Raw genomic sequence first — 18,864 nt, 5'->3', positions numbered from 1 at the left:
CGCGCGCGCCGCCAGCGCCCCTCCACTTCTCCCTCCCCCCACGCCCCGTCACCATCACACCCTCTTCCCTCCTCCTTCCTCTTTTTTCCCCTCCCCCTTCTCCTCCTAGCCCCCGCTTCTCTTCCCGTCTCCTCCCTCCCTCCCTCCCTCTTTCCCCTCTTCTCCCCCCGATTCCGAGCACTCTATTTAAAACCACGGTTTCCTGCTCCACAAAATGGCCTCCGCATTCGGCACCTGCGGTCACGTGACCCGCCGTCCCCGGGGCTTTGGGCCCCTTATTGCCTAACTCGGATTTCAGGGCTTCTGCCCGCGAAAACACATGGGCTGATTAGTTTGGAGAAATCGCACAACCTTTCAAAGTCTAAGGGACTGAGAGAGAAGGAAAGAGCGCTCCCTAGAAAGAAAGGAAGTGAAAACTGAGAACGTTGGGAAAAAAAGGGGAAAAAGGTCTAGGTTATATTTTAAAGATCTCCTAGCTGGCGGAAAACGGGAGGGGACAAGGTCTCGCGAGATCTCGAGACCTAGTCTTGAGAAAATAGCGGAGGACAGAGTAAGTGGTACTCAAGCGATCTGGGACAGCATTTAGCGCTGAGTGCCAAGGTAGGACGACTAGCCGCAGACGCGACCGACTAGGAAATCCCGCGAGATTAGGACTAAACGAGCGCGCAGTAGCTAGGGAAAAGTCGTAGCGGCGGGAGGAGGGAGGGCGTGAGAGGGAGGGCACACGTCGTACGTGCTGACGTAGCAGGCACTCGAGCGGGTATATTAGATCCGTGGCCGCGCCGTGCATTTCAGAGCCGCAGTTCTCCCGTGAGAGGGCATTCGCGGTGAACCCAACACGTTAGCTCAGCAGCGGAAGACTCCGAGTTCTCGGTACTCTTCAGGGATGAGTCATGTGGCAGTGGAAAATGCGCTCGGGCTGGACCAGCAGGTGAGCCGCAAAGAGCCTACCGGGATTGTTGCTGCAAGAATTCCTCCCCCGATTTAACCTGGTTTGTGGCGCAGTGCTACCTGGTACCCTCAGTTTCCATTTTCTGGGTCACTTAGGCTAGCGAGTGTCAGTGCCCCGGGGCTGTGGGGGAACGGGAAGGTGACGAGAATGCTGATTGTGGCTGTCGCAGGGGCCCCAGCTTGGCCGGCGGTATTGTCCCCGGGCAGAGCACAATGGCGGCTTTTGTGTGTGCGTGCGCAGGCGGCGGAGGGGGAGGGGGCGCGCGCTCTCGCGGAGGCGCGCACGCGCGAACCTCGACTTGACTAGTGACCCATGGGTGTTGGAGGGGGGGAGGGGGGAGGGGCGCGGCGCGGAGGTTCACGAAAAGGGGACCTTTATGGCCCTGAGAGTTCGGGCGTGCGCGGCTCGGATTTTTGCTGGAGATCCAGGCGGCGTTGGCGTGTCTGTGTGTGCACGCGCGTGTGAGCGGGAGGTGGAACGAGGCCCTGGAATGTGGGAGGGGGCGGTGCGGGGGGTGGCCTTCGCTCGGGGTAATGGCGGCGGCCTCCTTTGTGTGGTGTCGGGTGGCTGGGCGGCGCTGCGGCCCCCGAGTGGGAGAAGACAAGCCGCTGAGGGCCCGGAAACGGGGATGGATGGGCATCTTGTTCTTCCTGGGCTTCCTTCCTCGGGCTTTTTTTCTCGCTCCAGCCCGGTTTCCGCAGCCTCGGCTCCGTGGCCCGCAAGGCTGCGTTTCCGGAGTGGAAAGTTTTGTGACGCAGAAGATTCGAGGAGGAGTTGGGGGGAGGGGGGATGGAGAGGAGGGGAGGAATGGGCCGCTGCGTGCGCGGTGGCGCCGGGCTCTGGAGATCGAGGTGGAACGCGGCGAGGTGGTTAGCGACCCGGCACGGCCGGCTCCGCTTCACGTGCTCGCAATAGTCACAGTGTGGAGATTTAGCTGCGAGCCACGCGTCGTTTTGGGAGGTACCACGGAGTGTACCAGTGTCCTCAGATTGGGGACGTTTGGTGCGGGGCTCGGCCTGGGAAAAAACGCCTGGAATGTGGCCTGGAAAGAAATAAGCAATTTTGTTGGTGACTTGTTGCTGCTTGTGGACTGAAAATTTTGAAATCGGTCGGAGGCCCCTGATTTGTCGTCTTAATTGGATCCCCTCTTGTAAGGGTTTAGAGGTAGAGGACGGGAGGGCGCGTGATCGCAGAGGAGGGGTTCTGGGCTGAGATGGCAGAAGTCTGCATCCCTCAGCAACAGTGGCACCACGCTTCAGAAGAGCTCTTCAGTCGATGTTTTGTTTTTAAGTAAACTCGGTACCGCGAACTCCAGACTTCTGAAACGAACTTCAGTGACACAAATGAATTGTTAATCGATTTTCAGTCGTGTGTAGTATTTTTTAGGGACTCAGCGATCTGTTTGGGGGAGAGCATTTTTTCCATTAATGAATCAGAATAAATCTTCCAAATGCTGACATGTTCCTTGTTAAATGGAGCAGAGACATAAAAAAATCTGGTTATCAAGAACATGGCCAGTCCCCAGTTTTAAAATTTAACAAATAGGTGGTGCCGGCACCTATTTAAGATTATAAGCAGGAAAAAAATTTGAAATCGAAATAATTGGAAAAAAATATACACAGTCATTGGAATTAAGCAGCAAGCAAATTCACAACTGAGAAAATTGCATTAATGTCACCCTAGCAATTTACAGTAGCATTTAAAGGGCTCTACTTGGTTCATTTTGCCAAGTGTAAAATTAATAACAAAACGTACTGCAGTAAGTACGAAAAGAAAGTTTTTGTGCCTTAAATTATTAGTCTGTTGCTGAGACAATCGTGCAGAGAAAACACGGCAGCGTTTTGCTAATAGAAGTTAGGAAACGAGCTGCCTCAAAGTGTTACCGTATTCATTTTTTTCTTTAAGATGGAGCATCTTCCAGTTTTCAATGATTAGATTGATGCTTGCAACTTGACAGTATGTAATCTTAAGCTTTTAACAGAGGGCTTAAACGTTGTGGTTTTTTGGAAACAGATGGCAATAGTGCCGTGTGGCTGGTTACATTTTTTTTTAAAATGAAATACTGCTTTTGGCACATAGTTTTCTCGTTGCTTGTAAATAGTTTGTTTAGTCATTACAGAATTCGATGAAGTGCTTTTTTAGTATGTTGAGGCTTTAAGTTACCAGTGTAAAAGGATGGGTAGAAATGGAGATAAAAGGCAGTAAAGTGTGCCATTTATGTCCAAAGTGTTCTCAACTGTGAAAATGGAAGAATAAATAGGTACCTACTTAATAAGGTTGTGTAGTGGTTTATTGTTAATTTTTGTTCTTAAGAGTGCTACTCTAATAGCAGTATTTAGAAATGGAAGCTAAGAAATGATCGATACAAGTTTTGTTCTGAAAATTTTTCAGGTGTGCTCTGTAGGTTTAGAATAATTCCAAGTAGAAAGTTGGTGGTATTGAAAACATTTGTCTTCAAATGTTTGGAGCTAAAATGAATCCACTGACTATTTGACATTTTAAAATAATTTAAATTTTTTTAACTTTTACAATGGAAAAAGTTACAGGGAAAATTCATTTTGATTGAATTATGAATTTGGACCCAGTTTCTCCTGGATAGCGCCACCATCTTGGTTAGGTACCTTCTGCAGTGTATACTGTAGTACTGTAGTATTTTGCGTTTGCTCACATTCTTAGTCACATTCTCCTTAAGAGTTCCACTAAGTTTTCCTTTAGTGTAATGTTTCTGCGCGTGGGCTGCTAACCAAAATTTAACTCTCTTCTAGTTTGCTGGCCTAGACCTGAACTCTTCAGATAATCAGAGTGGAGGAAGTACAGCCAGCAGTAAGTGAAATATTTTATGCATTTACTGAATATTAGAGCTTTTTAAAAAAATTATCGGAATATAATTGATTTACAGTGTTGCGTTACTGAGTATTAGAACTATAATAACTTAATGTTTCATTTGATTTATTTAAAATTTAGGAATTTCCCTTCCAATTTTTATTGTGTAAAGAACGTGGGTAGCGTTGTTGGTCTTTTGATAATGAGGAGTAGTTTTCTTGAGTGAAGACAGTCGTTAAGGACCTTATGCAACACACAAATTATAGAGTTTGATTATGTCCATTATGAATCCTGAACACAGCTTAAAGGTGGTGGGAATGTATATTTCACTATTAAGAGTGAATCTACTGGCATTAAACTGAATAAAGAGCATATTCACATTTATCAGGTACAGCCACTCCTTTTCCCATGAAGAACATGAGACACTAATAGAACAAGGCTATAATGACTCTTGAAGTGGTGGTTAGGATTTTAAATGCTGAATTGCATTGTTTTTTTTTGTTTTTTTTTTTTGAGAAGTTTTTTTTTTTCTCTTGAAAGGTTTTTTTTTTGAGACATGGTAAAGATTAGTACTAAGGTGTAGGGGCTCTTGGTTTATTATTGGCAGTAGACCTGCTTCATCTCAGATCTCTTCCTATTGAATTAACCAAAAGAAAAAATGTAATATGTATATTGAGTGTGTTAAGGTCTGAAAGCACTGTTTCTTCAAGCTCTGTTTATTGCATAGTTAAGGCATGTTTATTTTTAGGCAGGAAAGGCCTCAATGGGCAGTTCATTTGGTATTTAAATTTCACTTTGTCAGGCTAAGAATCTTTTTAGTAATTGACCATTCTAATGGAGATCTTTAATTCAACCCAGAAGTGAAGAGGTTAAATTGCAGATTAACTAGTAATAAAGCAAGTTGATGTTACTTAGTTGGATATATATTACTTGCTTTTGTTCTCATCCATAGTCTAGGCTGTGTTTTTATTTGCATACAGAACAACAGTTGACTTTCCTTAAACAGTGCAAGTCTCAAAACCCACAATTCCTTGAAATCATTTCACTCTTTGCAGCTTTCCCCATATTACATATGTACTCTTTATTTTGGAATTAACCAGAACGGGAACAAAAAAGCTTCTTAGTGACTAGATACACGATTTAGTGTGTTAAATTGGCCACTAGTGGCAAATTAAATTTATTGGTAGATTTCAACTGTTAGGTTCCAATTCAATTCAAACCTGTTCTTCCCCTTTTAAAATTCATCTTATTAAAGCAGTAACTCATTTAAAATAGTAGACCAGACTAGAAGACTAGAGACTTAAATTTTTTCTTTCCAGGACTTTTTTAGCATCACAAATTTCGGTAAAAAGCTTTCGAGTTTTTTGGAATATGAAATTTAACTTTGTCATTTCTTTTAGAAGGGCGCTATATTCCTCCTCACTTAAGGAACAGAGAAGCTACTAAAGGTAAGGTTTTTGAGCAACTTTGGCATACTTAATTATTGCTGCATTTCAAATTTAGATCTTAGGGAAAGTGAGACACTTCGAAGTCTGAACACTGTGCTCTTCTCTGCTACTGTCAGAATAATTTCAGATACTAGGGCTTACTCGCTTGGAAAAACTCATCTAATGTCAGAGGAACTCTGCATTTCCTGTGTCAAACTCTTCTGAGGCCAAGGGCATGGTTTTGTACAATTTCATTAAGTCTTGTGCTTAATCTCTATGTATGTAATCATTAACAGCATGATTTCAATTTGAAAAAGGTGAGTTGGGGATCCTACTGTGTAAACAAAACTGCTGCACAGTGATAACAATCCAGTTATTTCTGTATTGCAGAGGTGCCAAAATGAAATGGGATTATTGGGGAATAGTTAACAAGCATCAGGCATGCTCCTGATAGATGGGAGTGGTTTTCTGGCTTCAACTGCTTCATTTAAATAGGTGATCCGAGATATGGAGGAAAAGGGAACGTCAGGAAAACTAAAAGTCATGAAGAGGGAAGATACTGGATAAAGAAAGCAGGATTGGAAGGGTGGCAAGTCCACAGGAGCACATGGTTTGCTGTCATTTCTCCATATCCATAGGTAGTCTGTATTAGCTTCACTATCCAAGGCAATACATGGAATATGAAATCTAGGGAACGGAACTAAAATCCTACATGCCATGGGGCCAAAAACATTAAAAGAACGTTTATATTATTTCTTAGCTGTCACGTCATTGTTTTTAGTTACTGTAGAGTCGAATTCTTATTCCTTAGAATGTACTAGCTAAAATTGACCCCTATGTGTACTTAGTGCTTTTCCTCCTTTATTGCAATGATAGGAATCAAAGCAGGGAGAGAGGCAGTATCATATAGGAGTTATAGGTCTTAGAAATCTAACTCAGCTCTTTATTGGTAGCTAAGGCTGTTAATCACCGGGCTAGTAGAGGCATAAGGGAGAAGGAAAGTAATTAACTTGTAAACTGTCTCTGACTATTTAATGTCACTGAAGCTAGTTAAACCCTCTGCTTGTCTTTAAACCATATACCTGTTGGGCTAATTTACACCTTTGTCATTCCCTCTTACTGAATGTTTATAGCTATACCCTAGGAACCTGTCTACACTGAGTTTGTAGGTATCAGGATTTCCCTTTTTTCTAGGTATTCCTAATTCTCATCTGATACTACGTATTTCATGTGAACAGAGCACTGTTCTTAAACTTTTTACTATTGAAACCAAGAAATACTATATTAAACCAAGTACATTTCTTAATGTTTTAAATGAATATCACTTCTAAGAAACAGATAATGATTGCTCTTTCCTGGTAAACTCATTCACTCCTGTAAAATTAAATTGTGATGGTCATGTAACAAGACCATAGTCATTGTGTTAAAGGCAAACCTATTGATCTTTTAGAAGTTGTATTCATTCAGAACATTTTCAGACTTCATTGTTTTGTTCAGCGTATAGTATGTTCTAGTACCATGGTAGGAATATTTCCGTTGTCCCTCTGGTCCAGAGATGTGATAGTTATTGGAGGGCTTCAAACTCAGAAACATAGAAATAATGTTTTAAAGTAGTGTCATTTTCTAATTACTACAATAAAATGAGTTTGCTTTTTTTTAATTGAAGGATTCTATGATAAAGACAGTTCAGGGTGGAGTTCTAGTAAAGATAAGGATGCATACAGCAGTTTTGGTTCCCGTGGTGATTCAAGAGGAAAGTCTAGTTTCTTCAGTGATCGTGGAAGTGGATCAAGGGGAAGGTAAGTGATTTATTATCTTCTTGCCTTTCTTGCATGTGTACAATAAAGCAATTTAGAAATTGGTCTGTACCCTGACCATTAAGCATGATTATCTTTCCCCCTTAGTGGACCACCTGTTTGGATGTTAAGTATGTCTTTTTAATCATAGTTTTTTAAACTGGTAAGAAGTCTTTACTAAATTGAACTTATTACACCAAAATTAAATGAGAATAAGAATATGCCCTTTGGCATAATGAAATCAGTTATTTTTATATTTCTCTAATTTTATGTATTCTACTTAAAAGAGTAAGTTTAGTGAATGGCCTAATTTGGTTGACATTTTTGTGGATATTCTATGCAATTTTTAAACACCTTATATTTTTGATTACACAAGTGTGATGAACTGACCTCATGCGCCTAATAGCTGTGGTTAGTCCTGTGTGTCCTGCTTTTTCGAAAACAGGCCTAAAACTAAAAACATCTTAATTCAGGTAAGGATTATTTTCTACCTTTTATCCAAAGTCTGTCACACAGGTGAGTTGTCCTTTAAGTAGCATCCTAATGTAACCAGGACAATTGATATTTGGTGTGATACTTTCCTTTTTTTCTCTTAACACTAAAAATATTTGGATGAGAACATTTAAGGTGTAAGTTAATGTGCTGATTTCACATATAAGACTGATTGCCCCAGGGGTTTTTATTTATATATTTATTGAAGTGTAGTTGCTTTATAATATTATGTTTCAGATACAAAGACTTGATTCTTGATTTCAACACGTACGAGGACTGTATTGGCTATATAATAATAAAGGATACTGAATTTAGAAAATAAAGTTATATAAATGGTACAGTCTGGTTAGAGGGCCTTATTTGTCAAGTAAGAGTAATCCCAAATTGGACTGGTGACATCCTTGAAATTAGCCATAATGAACCTCTCTCCAGGTACAGTTCTAGTGGTAGGAATCTGATAATGGTTAAATAAGATTTTGATTAATTGCTTGTGCTGTTCAGGTTTGATGATCGTGGACGAGGTGACTATGATGGCATTGGCGGCCGTGGTGATAGAGGTGGCTTTGGCAAATACGAACGTGGAAATAGTCGCTGGTGTGACAAATCAGATGAAGATGATTGGTCAAAACCACTCCCGCCAAGTGAACGCTTGGAACAGTAAGTTTCTGAAATGTATATTAATCGTGATGAAGCCTTATTAGCTCCGTGTAACACAAACTTAACAATCTTCTGATTTCAGAGAACTCTTTTCTGGAGGCAACACTGGGATTAACTTTGAAAAATACGATGACATTCCAGTTGAGGCAACAGGCAACAACTGTCCTCCACACATTGAAAGTGTAAGTATTTTTGCTTGATCTTTAAGACAGGAAAGTGTAGATCTTTTCACAGCACATAAAGATTAGACGGGCTTCCTAAAGACATATGTAGACTGCCTGCTTTATCTTGACAGTTTTTTTAAGTTAATTTAAAAACCTGCCTCATTGGTTTGTGGAAAGGGGGAGAGTGAATTCAGTGTTACCATTACTAATAATTTGAAATAGAAAATGGGTCAGGTGTTGACCTAAATGGGAAGGAAATCTAAAAGGGGGATGTGTATACATATAGCTGATTTAACTTTGCCTGCTTGTTTAAATTAACCCTGATGAATTTCTTGACAGTTCAGTGATGTTGAAATGGGAGAAATTATTATGGGAAACATTGAGCTTACTCGTTACACTCGCCCAACTCCAGTTCAAAAGCATGCTATTCCTATTATCAAAGAGAAGAGAGACTTGATGGCCTGTGCCCAAACAGGTAGGCAGACTTGATGAAAGTAAAAAGTTGTCAAGAATACCTTAACTTGGCTTGCTCTCATAAAACCAATACCAGGAAAATATGCATGGAGCATTTAAATTTCATGAGGAAGCTTGAGTCCTGTATGTAGCCTGACTGGTATACCTTGGTAAGGAGTAGCTGGATGGTATCTCTTGTCTTACCCTTTTGGGTATGTTACTTCTAGTGCTTTCATTAGGATTCGATCCCTGGGTTGGGAAGATCCCCTGTATATGGGCATGACAACTCCAGTATTCTTGCCTGGAGAATCCCCATGGACAGAGATGCCTGGTGGGCTTCGGACGTGACTGCGTGACTGAGCACATACATATGTTACACAAGTGAAGTAAAGAAGTGAAGACTTATAATGTTAATGACCAAAATTTGGTATATGTATAAATATATATATATATTTTTGGTAAATGAACAAAAATTTTTTTTTGGATGATGGAACATGTGGTCTCTGCAACTACTCTGCTGTTGTATGAAAGCAGCCATAGATGATATGTAAATTATTGGTCACAGCTATATTCCAGTAAAGCTTTATTTATGAAGATAAATAGTTTAGATTTAGTTTGCTAACTCCTATTACAGGTTGATCAAAGTCATCACTTCATGGTATTAAATTAGCCTATTTTTAGAAATTTAATTTGGGAATTAAAGTGAGATTACTATTAATTGCTAAGTAATTGGGCAGTTAAAACACCATCATCTACCAATATATGTTCAAAAGTAATAAGCCAGTTTTTCTGTGGTTAAATGAATATCCTTTCTTTAAAATAGGATCTGGAAAAACCGCAGCATTTCTCTTGCCCATCTTGAGTCAGATTTATTCTGATGGTCCTGGCGAGGCTCTGAGGGCCATGAAGGTAAATATTTCTATATAAAATGGGAAAGCTTTCTAAATGACAGTAAGACTTGCATTCTAATCTGTATCATTAGTAACAGCATTTACATTTAATCCATAAATTACAGAAGATTAATTATGTTGTAATGAACCTTTAAGAGGATGTTTACAAATTTAATAAATTATTTCTTAGGAAAATGGAAGATACGGGCGCCGCAAACAATACCCAATCTCTTTGGTGTTAGCACCAACTAGAGAATTGGCTGTACAGATCTATGAGGAAGCCAGGAAAGTAAGTATGCCTTTCAGGTTATTGGCCTTCTCATTGATTCTGATGAAGTGTTTTATGACCATGTAAAAATCTTGGTCTTAAAATTAATAAATTTTTATTTGTTTATAGTTTTCATACCGATCTAGAGTTCGTCCTTGCGTGGTTTATGGTGGTGCTGATATTGGTCAGCAAATTCGAGACTTAGAACGTGGATGCCATTTATTAGTTGCGACTCCAGGACGTCTAGTGGATATGATGGAAAGAGGAAAAATTGGATTAGACTTCTGCAAGTATGTTAATTTTTAAACGTGTGAAATGGCATTTTTTAGTCTTCCAGCTTTTATAAAAAGTTAGCTCGTTGTAATTTTAATTTGAAGTGATTTTTTTTAGTAGAGGCTAAGAATGACCAGACCTTGAGACCAGAGTCAAGTATAAGAGCTAATTTGGCTGTGCGATTTAGTGGCAGAGATCCCGTGCTGTGTCTTACGTACGTGGGTCAGATTGTATGCAGTGAGGAACTAAACTACTTGAATGATTTTAACTGCTTATAGAAACAGAAACTACCTTTTCTCCTCAAATTCTAAGCTGGATTTTTTTTCATGGCAGGTACTTGGTATTAGATGAAGCTGATCGGATGTTGGATATGGGATTTGAACCTCAGATACGTAGAATCGTTGAACAAGATACTATGCCACCAAAGGGAGTTCGCCACACTATGATGTTTAGTGCTACTTTCCCTAAGGAAATACAGGTATTGTTTGGTGCTGCAGATCTATCTTACTTAGGAATTTGTTTATCTCAATAGATGATAAAACAATAATTTTTTTCTTTCAGATGCTTGCTCGTGATTTCTTGGATGAATATATCTTTTTGGCCGTAGGAAGAGTTGGTTCTACCTCTGAGAACATAACACAGAAAGTAGTTTGGGTTGAAGAGTCAGACAAACGGTCATTTCTGCTTGATCTTCTAAATGCAACAGGTATAATTTTAGCATCAGTCTGGTGGCTTAGGTAATCTATTTGGATCACCTTTAGTGCTTTTCTTTCTTATCCAATACATTATGTTGAAACAGTCTCTTGGTCTCTATTCGCAAGTTTACTAAGTACAAAGAGAACCAAGCCACTATTAGTGACAGAAGCCTTGTGATATTTTAACTTCAGGCAAAGATTCACTGACCTTAGTGTTTGTGGAGACCAAAAAGGGTGCAGATTCTCTGGAGGATTTCTTATACCATGAAGGATATGCTTGTACCAGTATCCATGGAGACCGATCTCAGAGAGATAGAGAAGAGGCCCTTCACCAGTTCCGCTCAGGAAAAAGCCCAATTCTTGTGGCTACTGCAGTATGTAAAATTTAATCTTATTTTCTAGGTCAGCATGTTCAACTATTTACTTTCTTTTAAATGGACCATATGTAACAAAAATTATTTTCTAGGTAGCAGCAAGAGGACTGGACATATCAAATGTGAAACATGTTATCAATTTTGACTTGCCAAGTGATATTGAAGAATATGTACATCGCATTGGCCGTACAGGACGTGTAGGAAACCTTGGTAAGTGTGTGGTTACTTAACGGTGGTCTGGTGATTTCTGATTTTCAGTGAGATTCTTACAGCAAAGAACTTTTCAGGGTCTTAGATGAACTCTGATTTTCAAGGAATGCTATTAAAATACCAGAAGTGGCAGGGGAGGAAAGTCAAGGTTTGTTCAAAGAACAAATAGCAAATTATCTTTTTTTAAATTATTCTATTTAATATTCTAATATGAAAGTAAGAATACTGTGCTGCTCTGCGGAAGACCTTAATTAATTTATGTACTTTTTGGAACTGTTTTAGGCCTTGCCACCTCATTCTTTAATGAGAGGAACATAAATATTACCAAGGATTTGTTGGATCTTCTGGTTGAAGCTAAACAGGAAGTGCCATCTTGGTTAGAAAACATGGCTTATGAACACCACTACAAGGGTAGCAGTCGTGGACGATCCAAAAGGTGAGTTAGAGATGGTGTATAATGATGGAGATGGGTGTGATTTTCAAGGTTATTTAAGTGACCTTCAGTGTCAGCTTTTCACAGCTAAGGCCTTATAAAATTCCTATTACAGAAAAGAAGGACTGGGTGGAATTGCTTGAATTGGAAAATCAGAAATTGGTCATTGGAAATTTTTAACAAGAATTGGGTTATCTTTATGAAAACTAACATTTTGTCCTTATAGTAGTAGATTCAGTGGAGGATTTGGTGCCAGAGACTATCGACAGAGTAGTGGTGGCAGTAGTTCCAGCTTCAGTAGCAGCCGCGCCAGCAGCAGCCGCAGTGGTGGAGGCGGCCATGGAAGCAGCCGAGGGTTTGGTGGAGGTAATGTTAAATTTTAACCTCATACCTTTGGGAAAGGTTTGTTCCCTTTTTCATCCTTTTCAAAGCATAATTTAAAATATTGGGCCCTGTAGATTGCTTTTCGTAATTTTACATCAAAATATTTAAAGAAGGGAAAGATGGTATTACACAATGGATGACTTAATAATTTCTTTTCTTTTAATCTCTCATTAGGTGGCTATGGAGGCTTTTACAACAGTGATGGATATGGAGGAAATTATAACTCCCAGGGGGTTGACTGGTGGGGTAACTGAACCTGCTTTGCAGTAGGTCACCCTGCCAAACAAGCTAATATGGAAACCACATGTAACTTAGCCAGACTATACCTTGTGTAGCTTCAAGAACTCGCAGTACATTACCAGCTGTGATTCTCCACTGAAATTTTTTTTTTAAGGGAGCTCAAGGTCACATGATGAGTCGAAAGGAACAATCAGCAGCCCTGTTCAGAAGGTGGTTTGAAGACTTCATTGCTGTAGTTTGGATTAACTCCCCTCCCAACCCCCATCCCAAACTGCATTTATAATTTGTGACTGAGGATCATTTGTTTGTTAATGTACTGTGCCTTTAACTTTAGACAACTTTTTATTTTGATGTCCTGTTGGCTCAGTAATGCTCAAGATACCAATTGTTTTTGACAAAATAAATTTACTGAACTTGGGCTAAAATCAAACCTTGGCACACAGGTGTGATACAACTTAACAGGAATCATCGATTCATCCATAAATATTATAAGGAAAAAACTTATGCAGTAGCCTGCATTAGGGCTTTTTGATACTTGCAGATTGGGGGAAAACAAACAACAAATGTCTTTGAAGCATATTAATGGAATTAGTTTCTAATGTGGCGAACTGTATTAAGTTAAAGTTCTGATTTGCTCACTCTATCCTGGATAGGTATTTAGAACCTGATAGTCTTTAAACAAGCCATTCCAGTCATGATGAGGTGATGTATGAATACATGCATACATTCAAAGCACTGTTTTCAAAGTTAATGCAAGTAAATACAGCAATTCCTCTTTCAGTGTTTAGGCAGATCATTAATTATGAGCTAGCCAAATGTGGGCATACTATTACAGGGAAAGTTTAAAGGTCTGATAACTTGAGATAGGGTTTTAGGAGAATTCATCTACTTAGACTTTTTAAATGCCTGCCATAAGTGAAATTGAAATGGTAGAATGGCTGACCACAGCAATGACCAGCCCTCATTAGGGCCCTGGATGATTTTTGGTCTAATAACGCATGCTAGTGTTGATGTTTTTTGGTCAAGAGGGTATGAACAGGAAGAATTAATGCAGCAGGCTTTCTTTTAAATGCCGATTCATATTAACTCTGTTCAAGCTGCGTTGAGATGTTAAACTGGCTTACTATAGACTTTGTAAAAATGGCTCCAGAAGAGTAACAAACTGAAATCTTTGAGATCACACAGGTTGGAAATATGTACATAACTGCACAAGGTGTCAATTCTGCTATACAGTGCAGTTTTAGTCAGTTTTAGTTGCATAGGTTTCCATTGTATTTATAGTCTGTTTATGCTAAATCTGGCCAAAGATGAGCATTGTCCACCACTAAAATGCCTCTGCCACTTTTGAATTCTGTGCTAATTTTGTGGCCAGAATGCGGTGATCAAAATGCTCAATCTTTTTACAGTGGCATAGGAAGATGGCAAAAATTTCCTAAAGTGCAATAGATTTTCAAGTGTATTGTGCCTTGTTCTAAAACTTTTATTAAGTAGGTGCACTTGACAGTATTGAGGTCATTTGTTATGGTGCTATTTCAATTAGTCTAGGTTTAGGCCCTTGTACATTTTGCCCATAACTTTTTACAAAGTACTTCTTTTATTGCACATTCAGAGAATTTTATATATATGTCTTGTGTGCGTGTCCTTAAACTTCCAATCTTATTTTGTCTCTTGGAGATTGTTGAACGCAGCTTGTCTAGGAAGGGGATGGGACTAGATTCTAAAATTTATTTGGGACCATGGGAATGATAGTTGGGAAGAAAACTATTTGCACACGACAGATTTCTAGATACTTTTTGCTGCTAGTTTTATGTAATATTTATTGAACATTTTGACAAATATTTATTTTTGTAAGCCTAAAAGTGATTCTTTGAAAGTTTAAAGAAACTTGACCAAAAGACAGTACAAAAACACTGGCACTTGAATGTTGAATGTCACCGTATGCGTGAAATTATATATTTCGGGGTAGTGTGAGCTTTTAATGTTAAGTCATATTAAACTCTTAAGTCAAATTAAGCAGACCCGGCATTGGCAGTGTAGCCATAACTTTCTGATAGTAAAAACAAAATTGGCGACTTTAAATTGAATCATGCCAAGGTTTTGATACACTCGTCTTAAGATATTAATGAAACACTTCAAAACACTGATATGAAGTGTCCATATTCAAATATTGTGTGTTTTGTTTCGTTGTGTGTATTTTTTTTTCCAGTGAATGTCTGGCTCATTGCAATCCTGAAACATGTGGTTATCTTTGTTGTATTGGCATAATCAGTGACTTGTACATTCAGCGATAGCATTTGAGCAAGTTTTATCAGCAAGCAATATTTTCAGTTAATAAGGTTTCAAAAATCATGTAAGAATGACTTTAAACTTGCTGAATGTAAAGATTGAACCTCAAGTCACTGTAGCTTTAGTAATTGCTTATTGTATTAGTTTAGATGCTAGCACTGCATGTGCTGTGCATATCCTGATTTTATTAAAATAAAAGTTGAACTGCACAGTCTCTTTTGTTGTTGTCAATTGTGGTTTATTATTAGGTGAAAATAAAGTTGTGGTCTTGCCTGAAGAGTTGTAAGATGTAATTTTTGGGGGTTGCCATCCAGTGTTGATTTTGAACTACCTCTTGGATACAGAATTACTCTGCTATTTTAATAAAAGATGAAGATGGTGTTAGTTTGGAATACAGTGGGGAAAAGATTTTTGTAATAGACGGAAATCCAAAGGATCCTTGTTGTACAGTTAATGATTATAGTTCAAAATTTATGAATGGAGGGGTGGAAACTATTCTTGGAAGCACTTGATACATGGGATGATTGAACAGTGCAGTAATGAATTGGGTAAAAAAAATGCATTAGTAATCTAATATGTGGAATACGTACTTATGGATCAGAACGTTATTTGGGGTTGGAGTGATAAGTCGCTTAGTTGTGTCCGACTCTGCGACCCCATGAACGGCAGCACACCAGGCCTCCCTGTCCGTCCACCAACTCCCGGAGTTGACTCAAACCTCCTGTCCATTGAGTCAGTGATGCCATCCAACCATCATCCTCCTCCCGCCTTCAATCTTTCCCAACATCAGGGTCTTTGCTAGTGAGTCAGTTGTTTGCATCAGGTGGCTAGAGTATTGGGATTTTCAGCCTCAGCATCAGTCCCTCCAATGAATATTCAGGACTGATTTCCTTTAGGATGGTCTGGTTGGATCTCCTTGCAGTCCAAGGAACTCTCAAGAGTCTTCCAATACCACAGTTCAAAAGCATCAATTCTTTGGTGCTCAGCTTTCTTTATAGCCCAACTCTCGCATGCATACATGACTACTGGAAAAACCATAGTTTTGACTAGACCTTTGTTGGCAAAGTAATGTCTGCTTTTTAATATGCTGTCTAGGTTTGTCATAGCTTTTCTTTCAAGGAGCAAGTGTCTTAATTTCATGGCTTCAGTCACCATCGGCAGTGATTTTGGAGCCCAAGAAAATAGTCTGTCACTGTTTCCCCATCTATTTGCCATGAAGTGATGGGACCAGATGCCATGATCTTAGTTTTCTGAATGTTGAGTTTTAAGCCAACTTTTTCACTCTCCTATTTCACTTTCATCAAGAGGCTCTTTAGTTCTTCGCTTTCTGTCATAAGGGTGTTGTCATCTGCATGTCTGAGGTTATTGATATTTCTCCTGGCCATCTTGATTCCTCCTAGTGACCTCCTTTTCTTCTTTTCATTGTTGATTTTTTTCTCCCCCGTTTCCCCTACCTACATCTGACTAGGTTGTCTTTAGAGTAATTCCAGAAGTAAGATTATTTTGATATAGCAGTATCTTTAATTGTATTGTGGAAGAATATTTTTTGTGGAAATGTTTTTTGGAGAAAACCATATAGCTCAACACATTTACTTCAAGGAGGTGTCTCAAAAAGAGTTAAACAGGACTCTATGACTCAGCAATTCTGCCTAGGAAAAGAATCTACAGTTTAGGCTTGCGTGCTAATATGCGTTGGCATTATTCACAACCCCAAAAAGCAAGTGTTAGTCACTCAGTTGTATCTAACTCTTTGTGACACCATGGACTGTAGCCTGCCAGGCTCCTCTGTCCATGGGGTTTCCCAGGCAATACTGGAGTGGGTAGCCATTTCCTTCTCCAGGGGATCTTTCCGATCCAGGGATTGAACCTGAGTCTCCTGCATTGACAGGTGGATTCTTTACCACTGAGCCACTTGGGAAGCCTGTGTGTGTGTGTGTGTGTAATTTAGTTGAAGTATAATTGTATGTTTCAGGTGTACAATAGTGGTTCACAATTTTTAAAAGTTCTATTCCATTTATAGTTATAAAATATTGGCTATATTCCCTTTGTTGTACAGTATACCCTTGTAGCTTGTTTATTTCATACATAGTAGTTTGTTCCTTTTAATCTGCTACCCCTATTTTGCCCTCCATTCCCTCTCCCCACTGGTTTGTTCTCTGTATCTCTGAGTTTGTTTCTTTTTTTTGTTATATTCACTGGTTTGTTTTATTTTTTAGACTCTAACTGTAAGTGGTATCATACAGTATTTGTCTTTCTCTGAATTATTTCACTAGTGCCCTCCAGGTCCCTCTGTGTTGTTGCAAATGGCAAATTTTCATTCTTTTTTATGGCTGCATGGTATTCCATTGTTTATATATACACCACGTCTTCTTTATCCAGTCATCTGTTGATGGACACTTAGGTTGCTCTCCTATCTTGGCAATTGTAAATAATGCTTGGACATTGAGGTGCATGTATCTTTTTGAATTGGTATTTTTAAATTGAGAATTCAGAATATCTAGCTAATAGGGGGGATTATCTAATACTTTTTACATGGAACACTCCTATTTATTTATCCTAGGATCATACTTCTTTTTTGGAACACGTCCATGGTACAAGTGTATCTATGAAATGCCACATTTTGTGGAGAACATTCATGCAAGAATATTAAGGAGTCCAGTTGCTAGTCATGGCAGCCTGGGTATTTCAGATCAACCCTCCTGCTGAAGATTACCATAAAACTGCAAGTATAAATTTCATGCAGGCTTTCCTGTTCTGAGCCAGTAAGCATCTTCTGGAACGGTGCCTGTTAGGGAGAGAGACAAGTAAGTAAGTTAGTAACTGCCTGTTCCAAAATGGCAATATTCAGCTAATCCCAAACTTGGAAGAAACCTTACACCTTTTCAGTTTCATCTTAAAACTCATTATTTTGAGAGTACTTTGGAGTCTTCAATATTCGTTCTCAGCATGCTTGGAATTTAATTACCATAATGTTCCAGAATTTTAATAACACTTAAAAATTTAATGGCAGTTTTCGTCAAGGAACTGTGTCCTTGGAATGTACTGTGGTGACCTCCTGTAGACGTTCTTTAGTTGGCATACACTTAGGCAGAGCCTTCTCTTGCACAAGGGGCCCTGAAGCTGCCAAGTGCAATTCATGCTCCTGTTTAGTCTGTGGATTTCAAAGAGATCTACAGCATTAACAGTTTATTTTACAAGAGGACCTGTGGGATAAATTTATCTCAGGTATCAGTGTGACAAACAGGCTTTGCTTCTAAGAAACATGTTTTTCTCTTCTGAACAGTGTGAAAGCTACATGATTTCACTCTCCACCCCCACCACCACCCCAACCCCACCTTCAAGGTCTATGGCATTTACCCCTGGTTGGATCTTCACCTACTCATTTTTTCTTTTCTGACTTTTTTCATTTTCTTGCATGGACATGTATAAGTTGCCTCCAAATTTCAGAGTTAAAGTATAAATCTATAAAATGAAACTTCACACTATTTTTTTTAGTATGTTGTTTTGGTTTCTTACCAAACAAGGAATATGCTAAGACAGGAATTTAGATTTAAGGATGATGATAAAAATTATTTTGTTTTAATTAAAGTCATTATGAAAATTTGGCAGCACGGCAACTCAAGTAATCTTATTCATTTCTTGCTTAGGACTTTCTTGTTGTTCAGTTGCTTAGTTGTGCTGTGACTCTCTGTGACCCCGTGGACTGCAGCATTCCAGGCTTCCCTGTCATTCACTATCTGCTTAGGACTTGAAAGTGTTGCTCCCTCAGTCATGTCCGACTCTGCGACCCCATGGACTGTAGCCAGCCAGGCTCCTCTGTACATGGAATTCTCCAGGCAAGAATACTGGAGTGGGTTACCATTTCCTTCTCTAGGGGATCTCCCCAACCCAGGGATCGAACCCACATCTCTTATGTCTCCTGCATTGGCAGGCGAGTTCTTTACCACTAACACTGCCTGGGCTGAGAATCTACTAGGGGAGATCAAACAACTAGTGAGATTTGTTTTGAATGGTAATGTTAATAAGTTAGACATAGCTACAGGGTTA

General features: G+C 39.4%; 1 protein-coding gene across 9 annotated transcripts; it reads left to right on the top strand.

Moving 5' to 3' along the window:
* The first annotated feature begins 793 nt into the window (after nt 1-793).
* DDX3X (DEAD-box helicase 3 X-linked) lies at nt 794-15,031 on the top strand. 9 transcript variants are annotated; one of them, XR_014075635.1, is made up of 17 exons: nt 794-931; nt 3,718-3,775; nt 5,176-5,223; nt 6,869-7,001; nt 7,992-8,147; nt 8,230-8,329; nt 8,651-8,786; nt 9,588-9,673; nt 9,845-9,943; nt 10,052-10,212; nt 10,529-10,673; nt 10,757-10,901; nt 11,083-11,264; nt 11,357-11,521; nt 11,719-11,910; nt 12,134-12,273; nt 12,466-15,031. XR_014075635.1 is itself a non-coding variant. In XM_081564459.1 (17 exons), the coding sequence occupies exons 1-17, from the start codon at nt 887-889 to the stop codon at nt 12,543-12,545; spliced, it is 1,977 nt and encodes a 658-aa protein (XP_081420585.1). In that variant the 5' UTR covers nt 794-886; the 3' UTR covers nt 12,546-15,031. The 9 variants fall into 9 exon arrangements, 8 of the variants coding, with proteins under 8 accessions (XP_081420585.1, XP_081420584.1, XP_081420582.1 ...); XM_081564459.1 differs by having other exon boundaries at nt 5,179-5,223; nt 11,357-11,474; nt 11,757-11,910; nt 12,140-12,273; XM_081564458.1 differs by having other exon boundaries at nt 5,179-5,223; nt 11,357-11,474; nt 11,757-11,910; nt 12,137-12,273.
* The last annotated feature ends 3,833 nt before the right edge of the window (nt 15,032-18,864 follow it).

The sequence above is a fragment of the Giraffa tippelskirchi genome, chromosome X, assembly GCF_054371585.1.
Source record: "Giraffa tippelskirchi isolate mGirTip1 chromosome X, T2T-mGirTip1v1.2.pri, whole genome shotgun sequence".
In the NCBI taxonomy this organism is placed as follows: domain Eukaryota; kingdom Metazoa; phylum Chordata; class Mammalia; order Artiodactyla; family Giraffidae; genus Giraffa; species Giraffa tippelskirchi.
The sequence above is the reverse complement of the archived record's forward strand: the minus strand, read 5'-3'. Positions and strand labels throughout refer to the sequence as shown.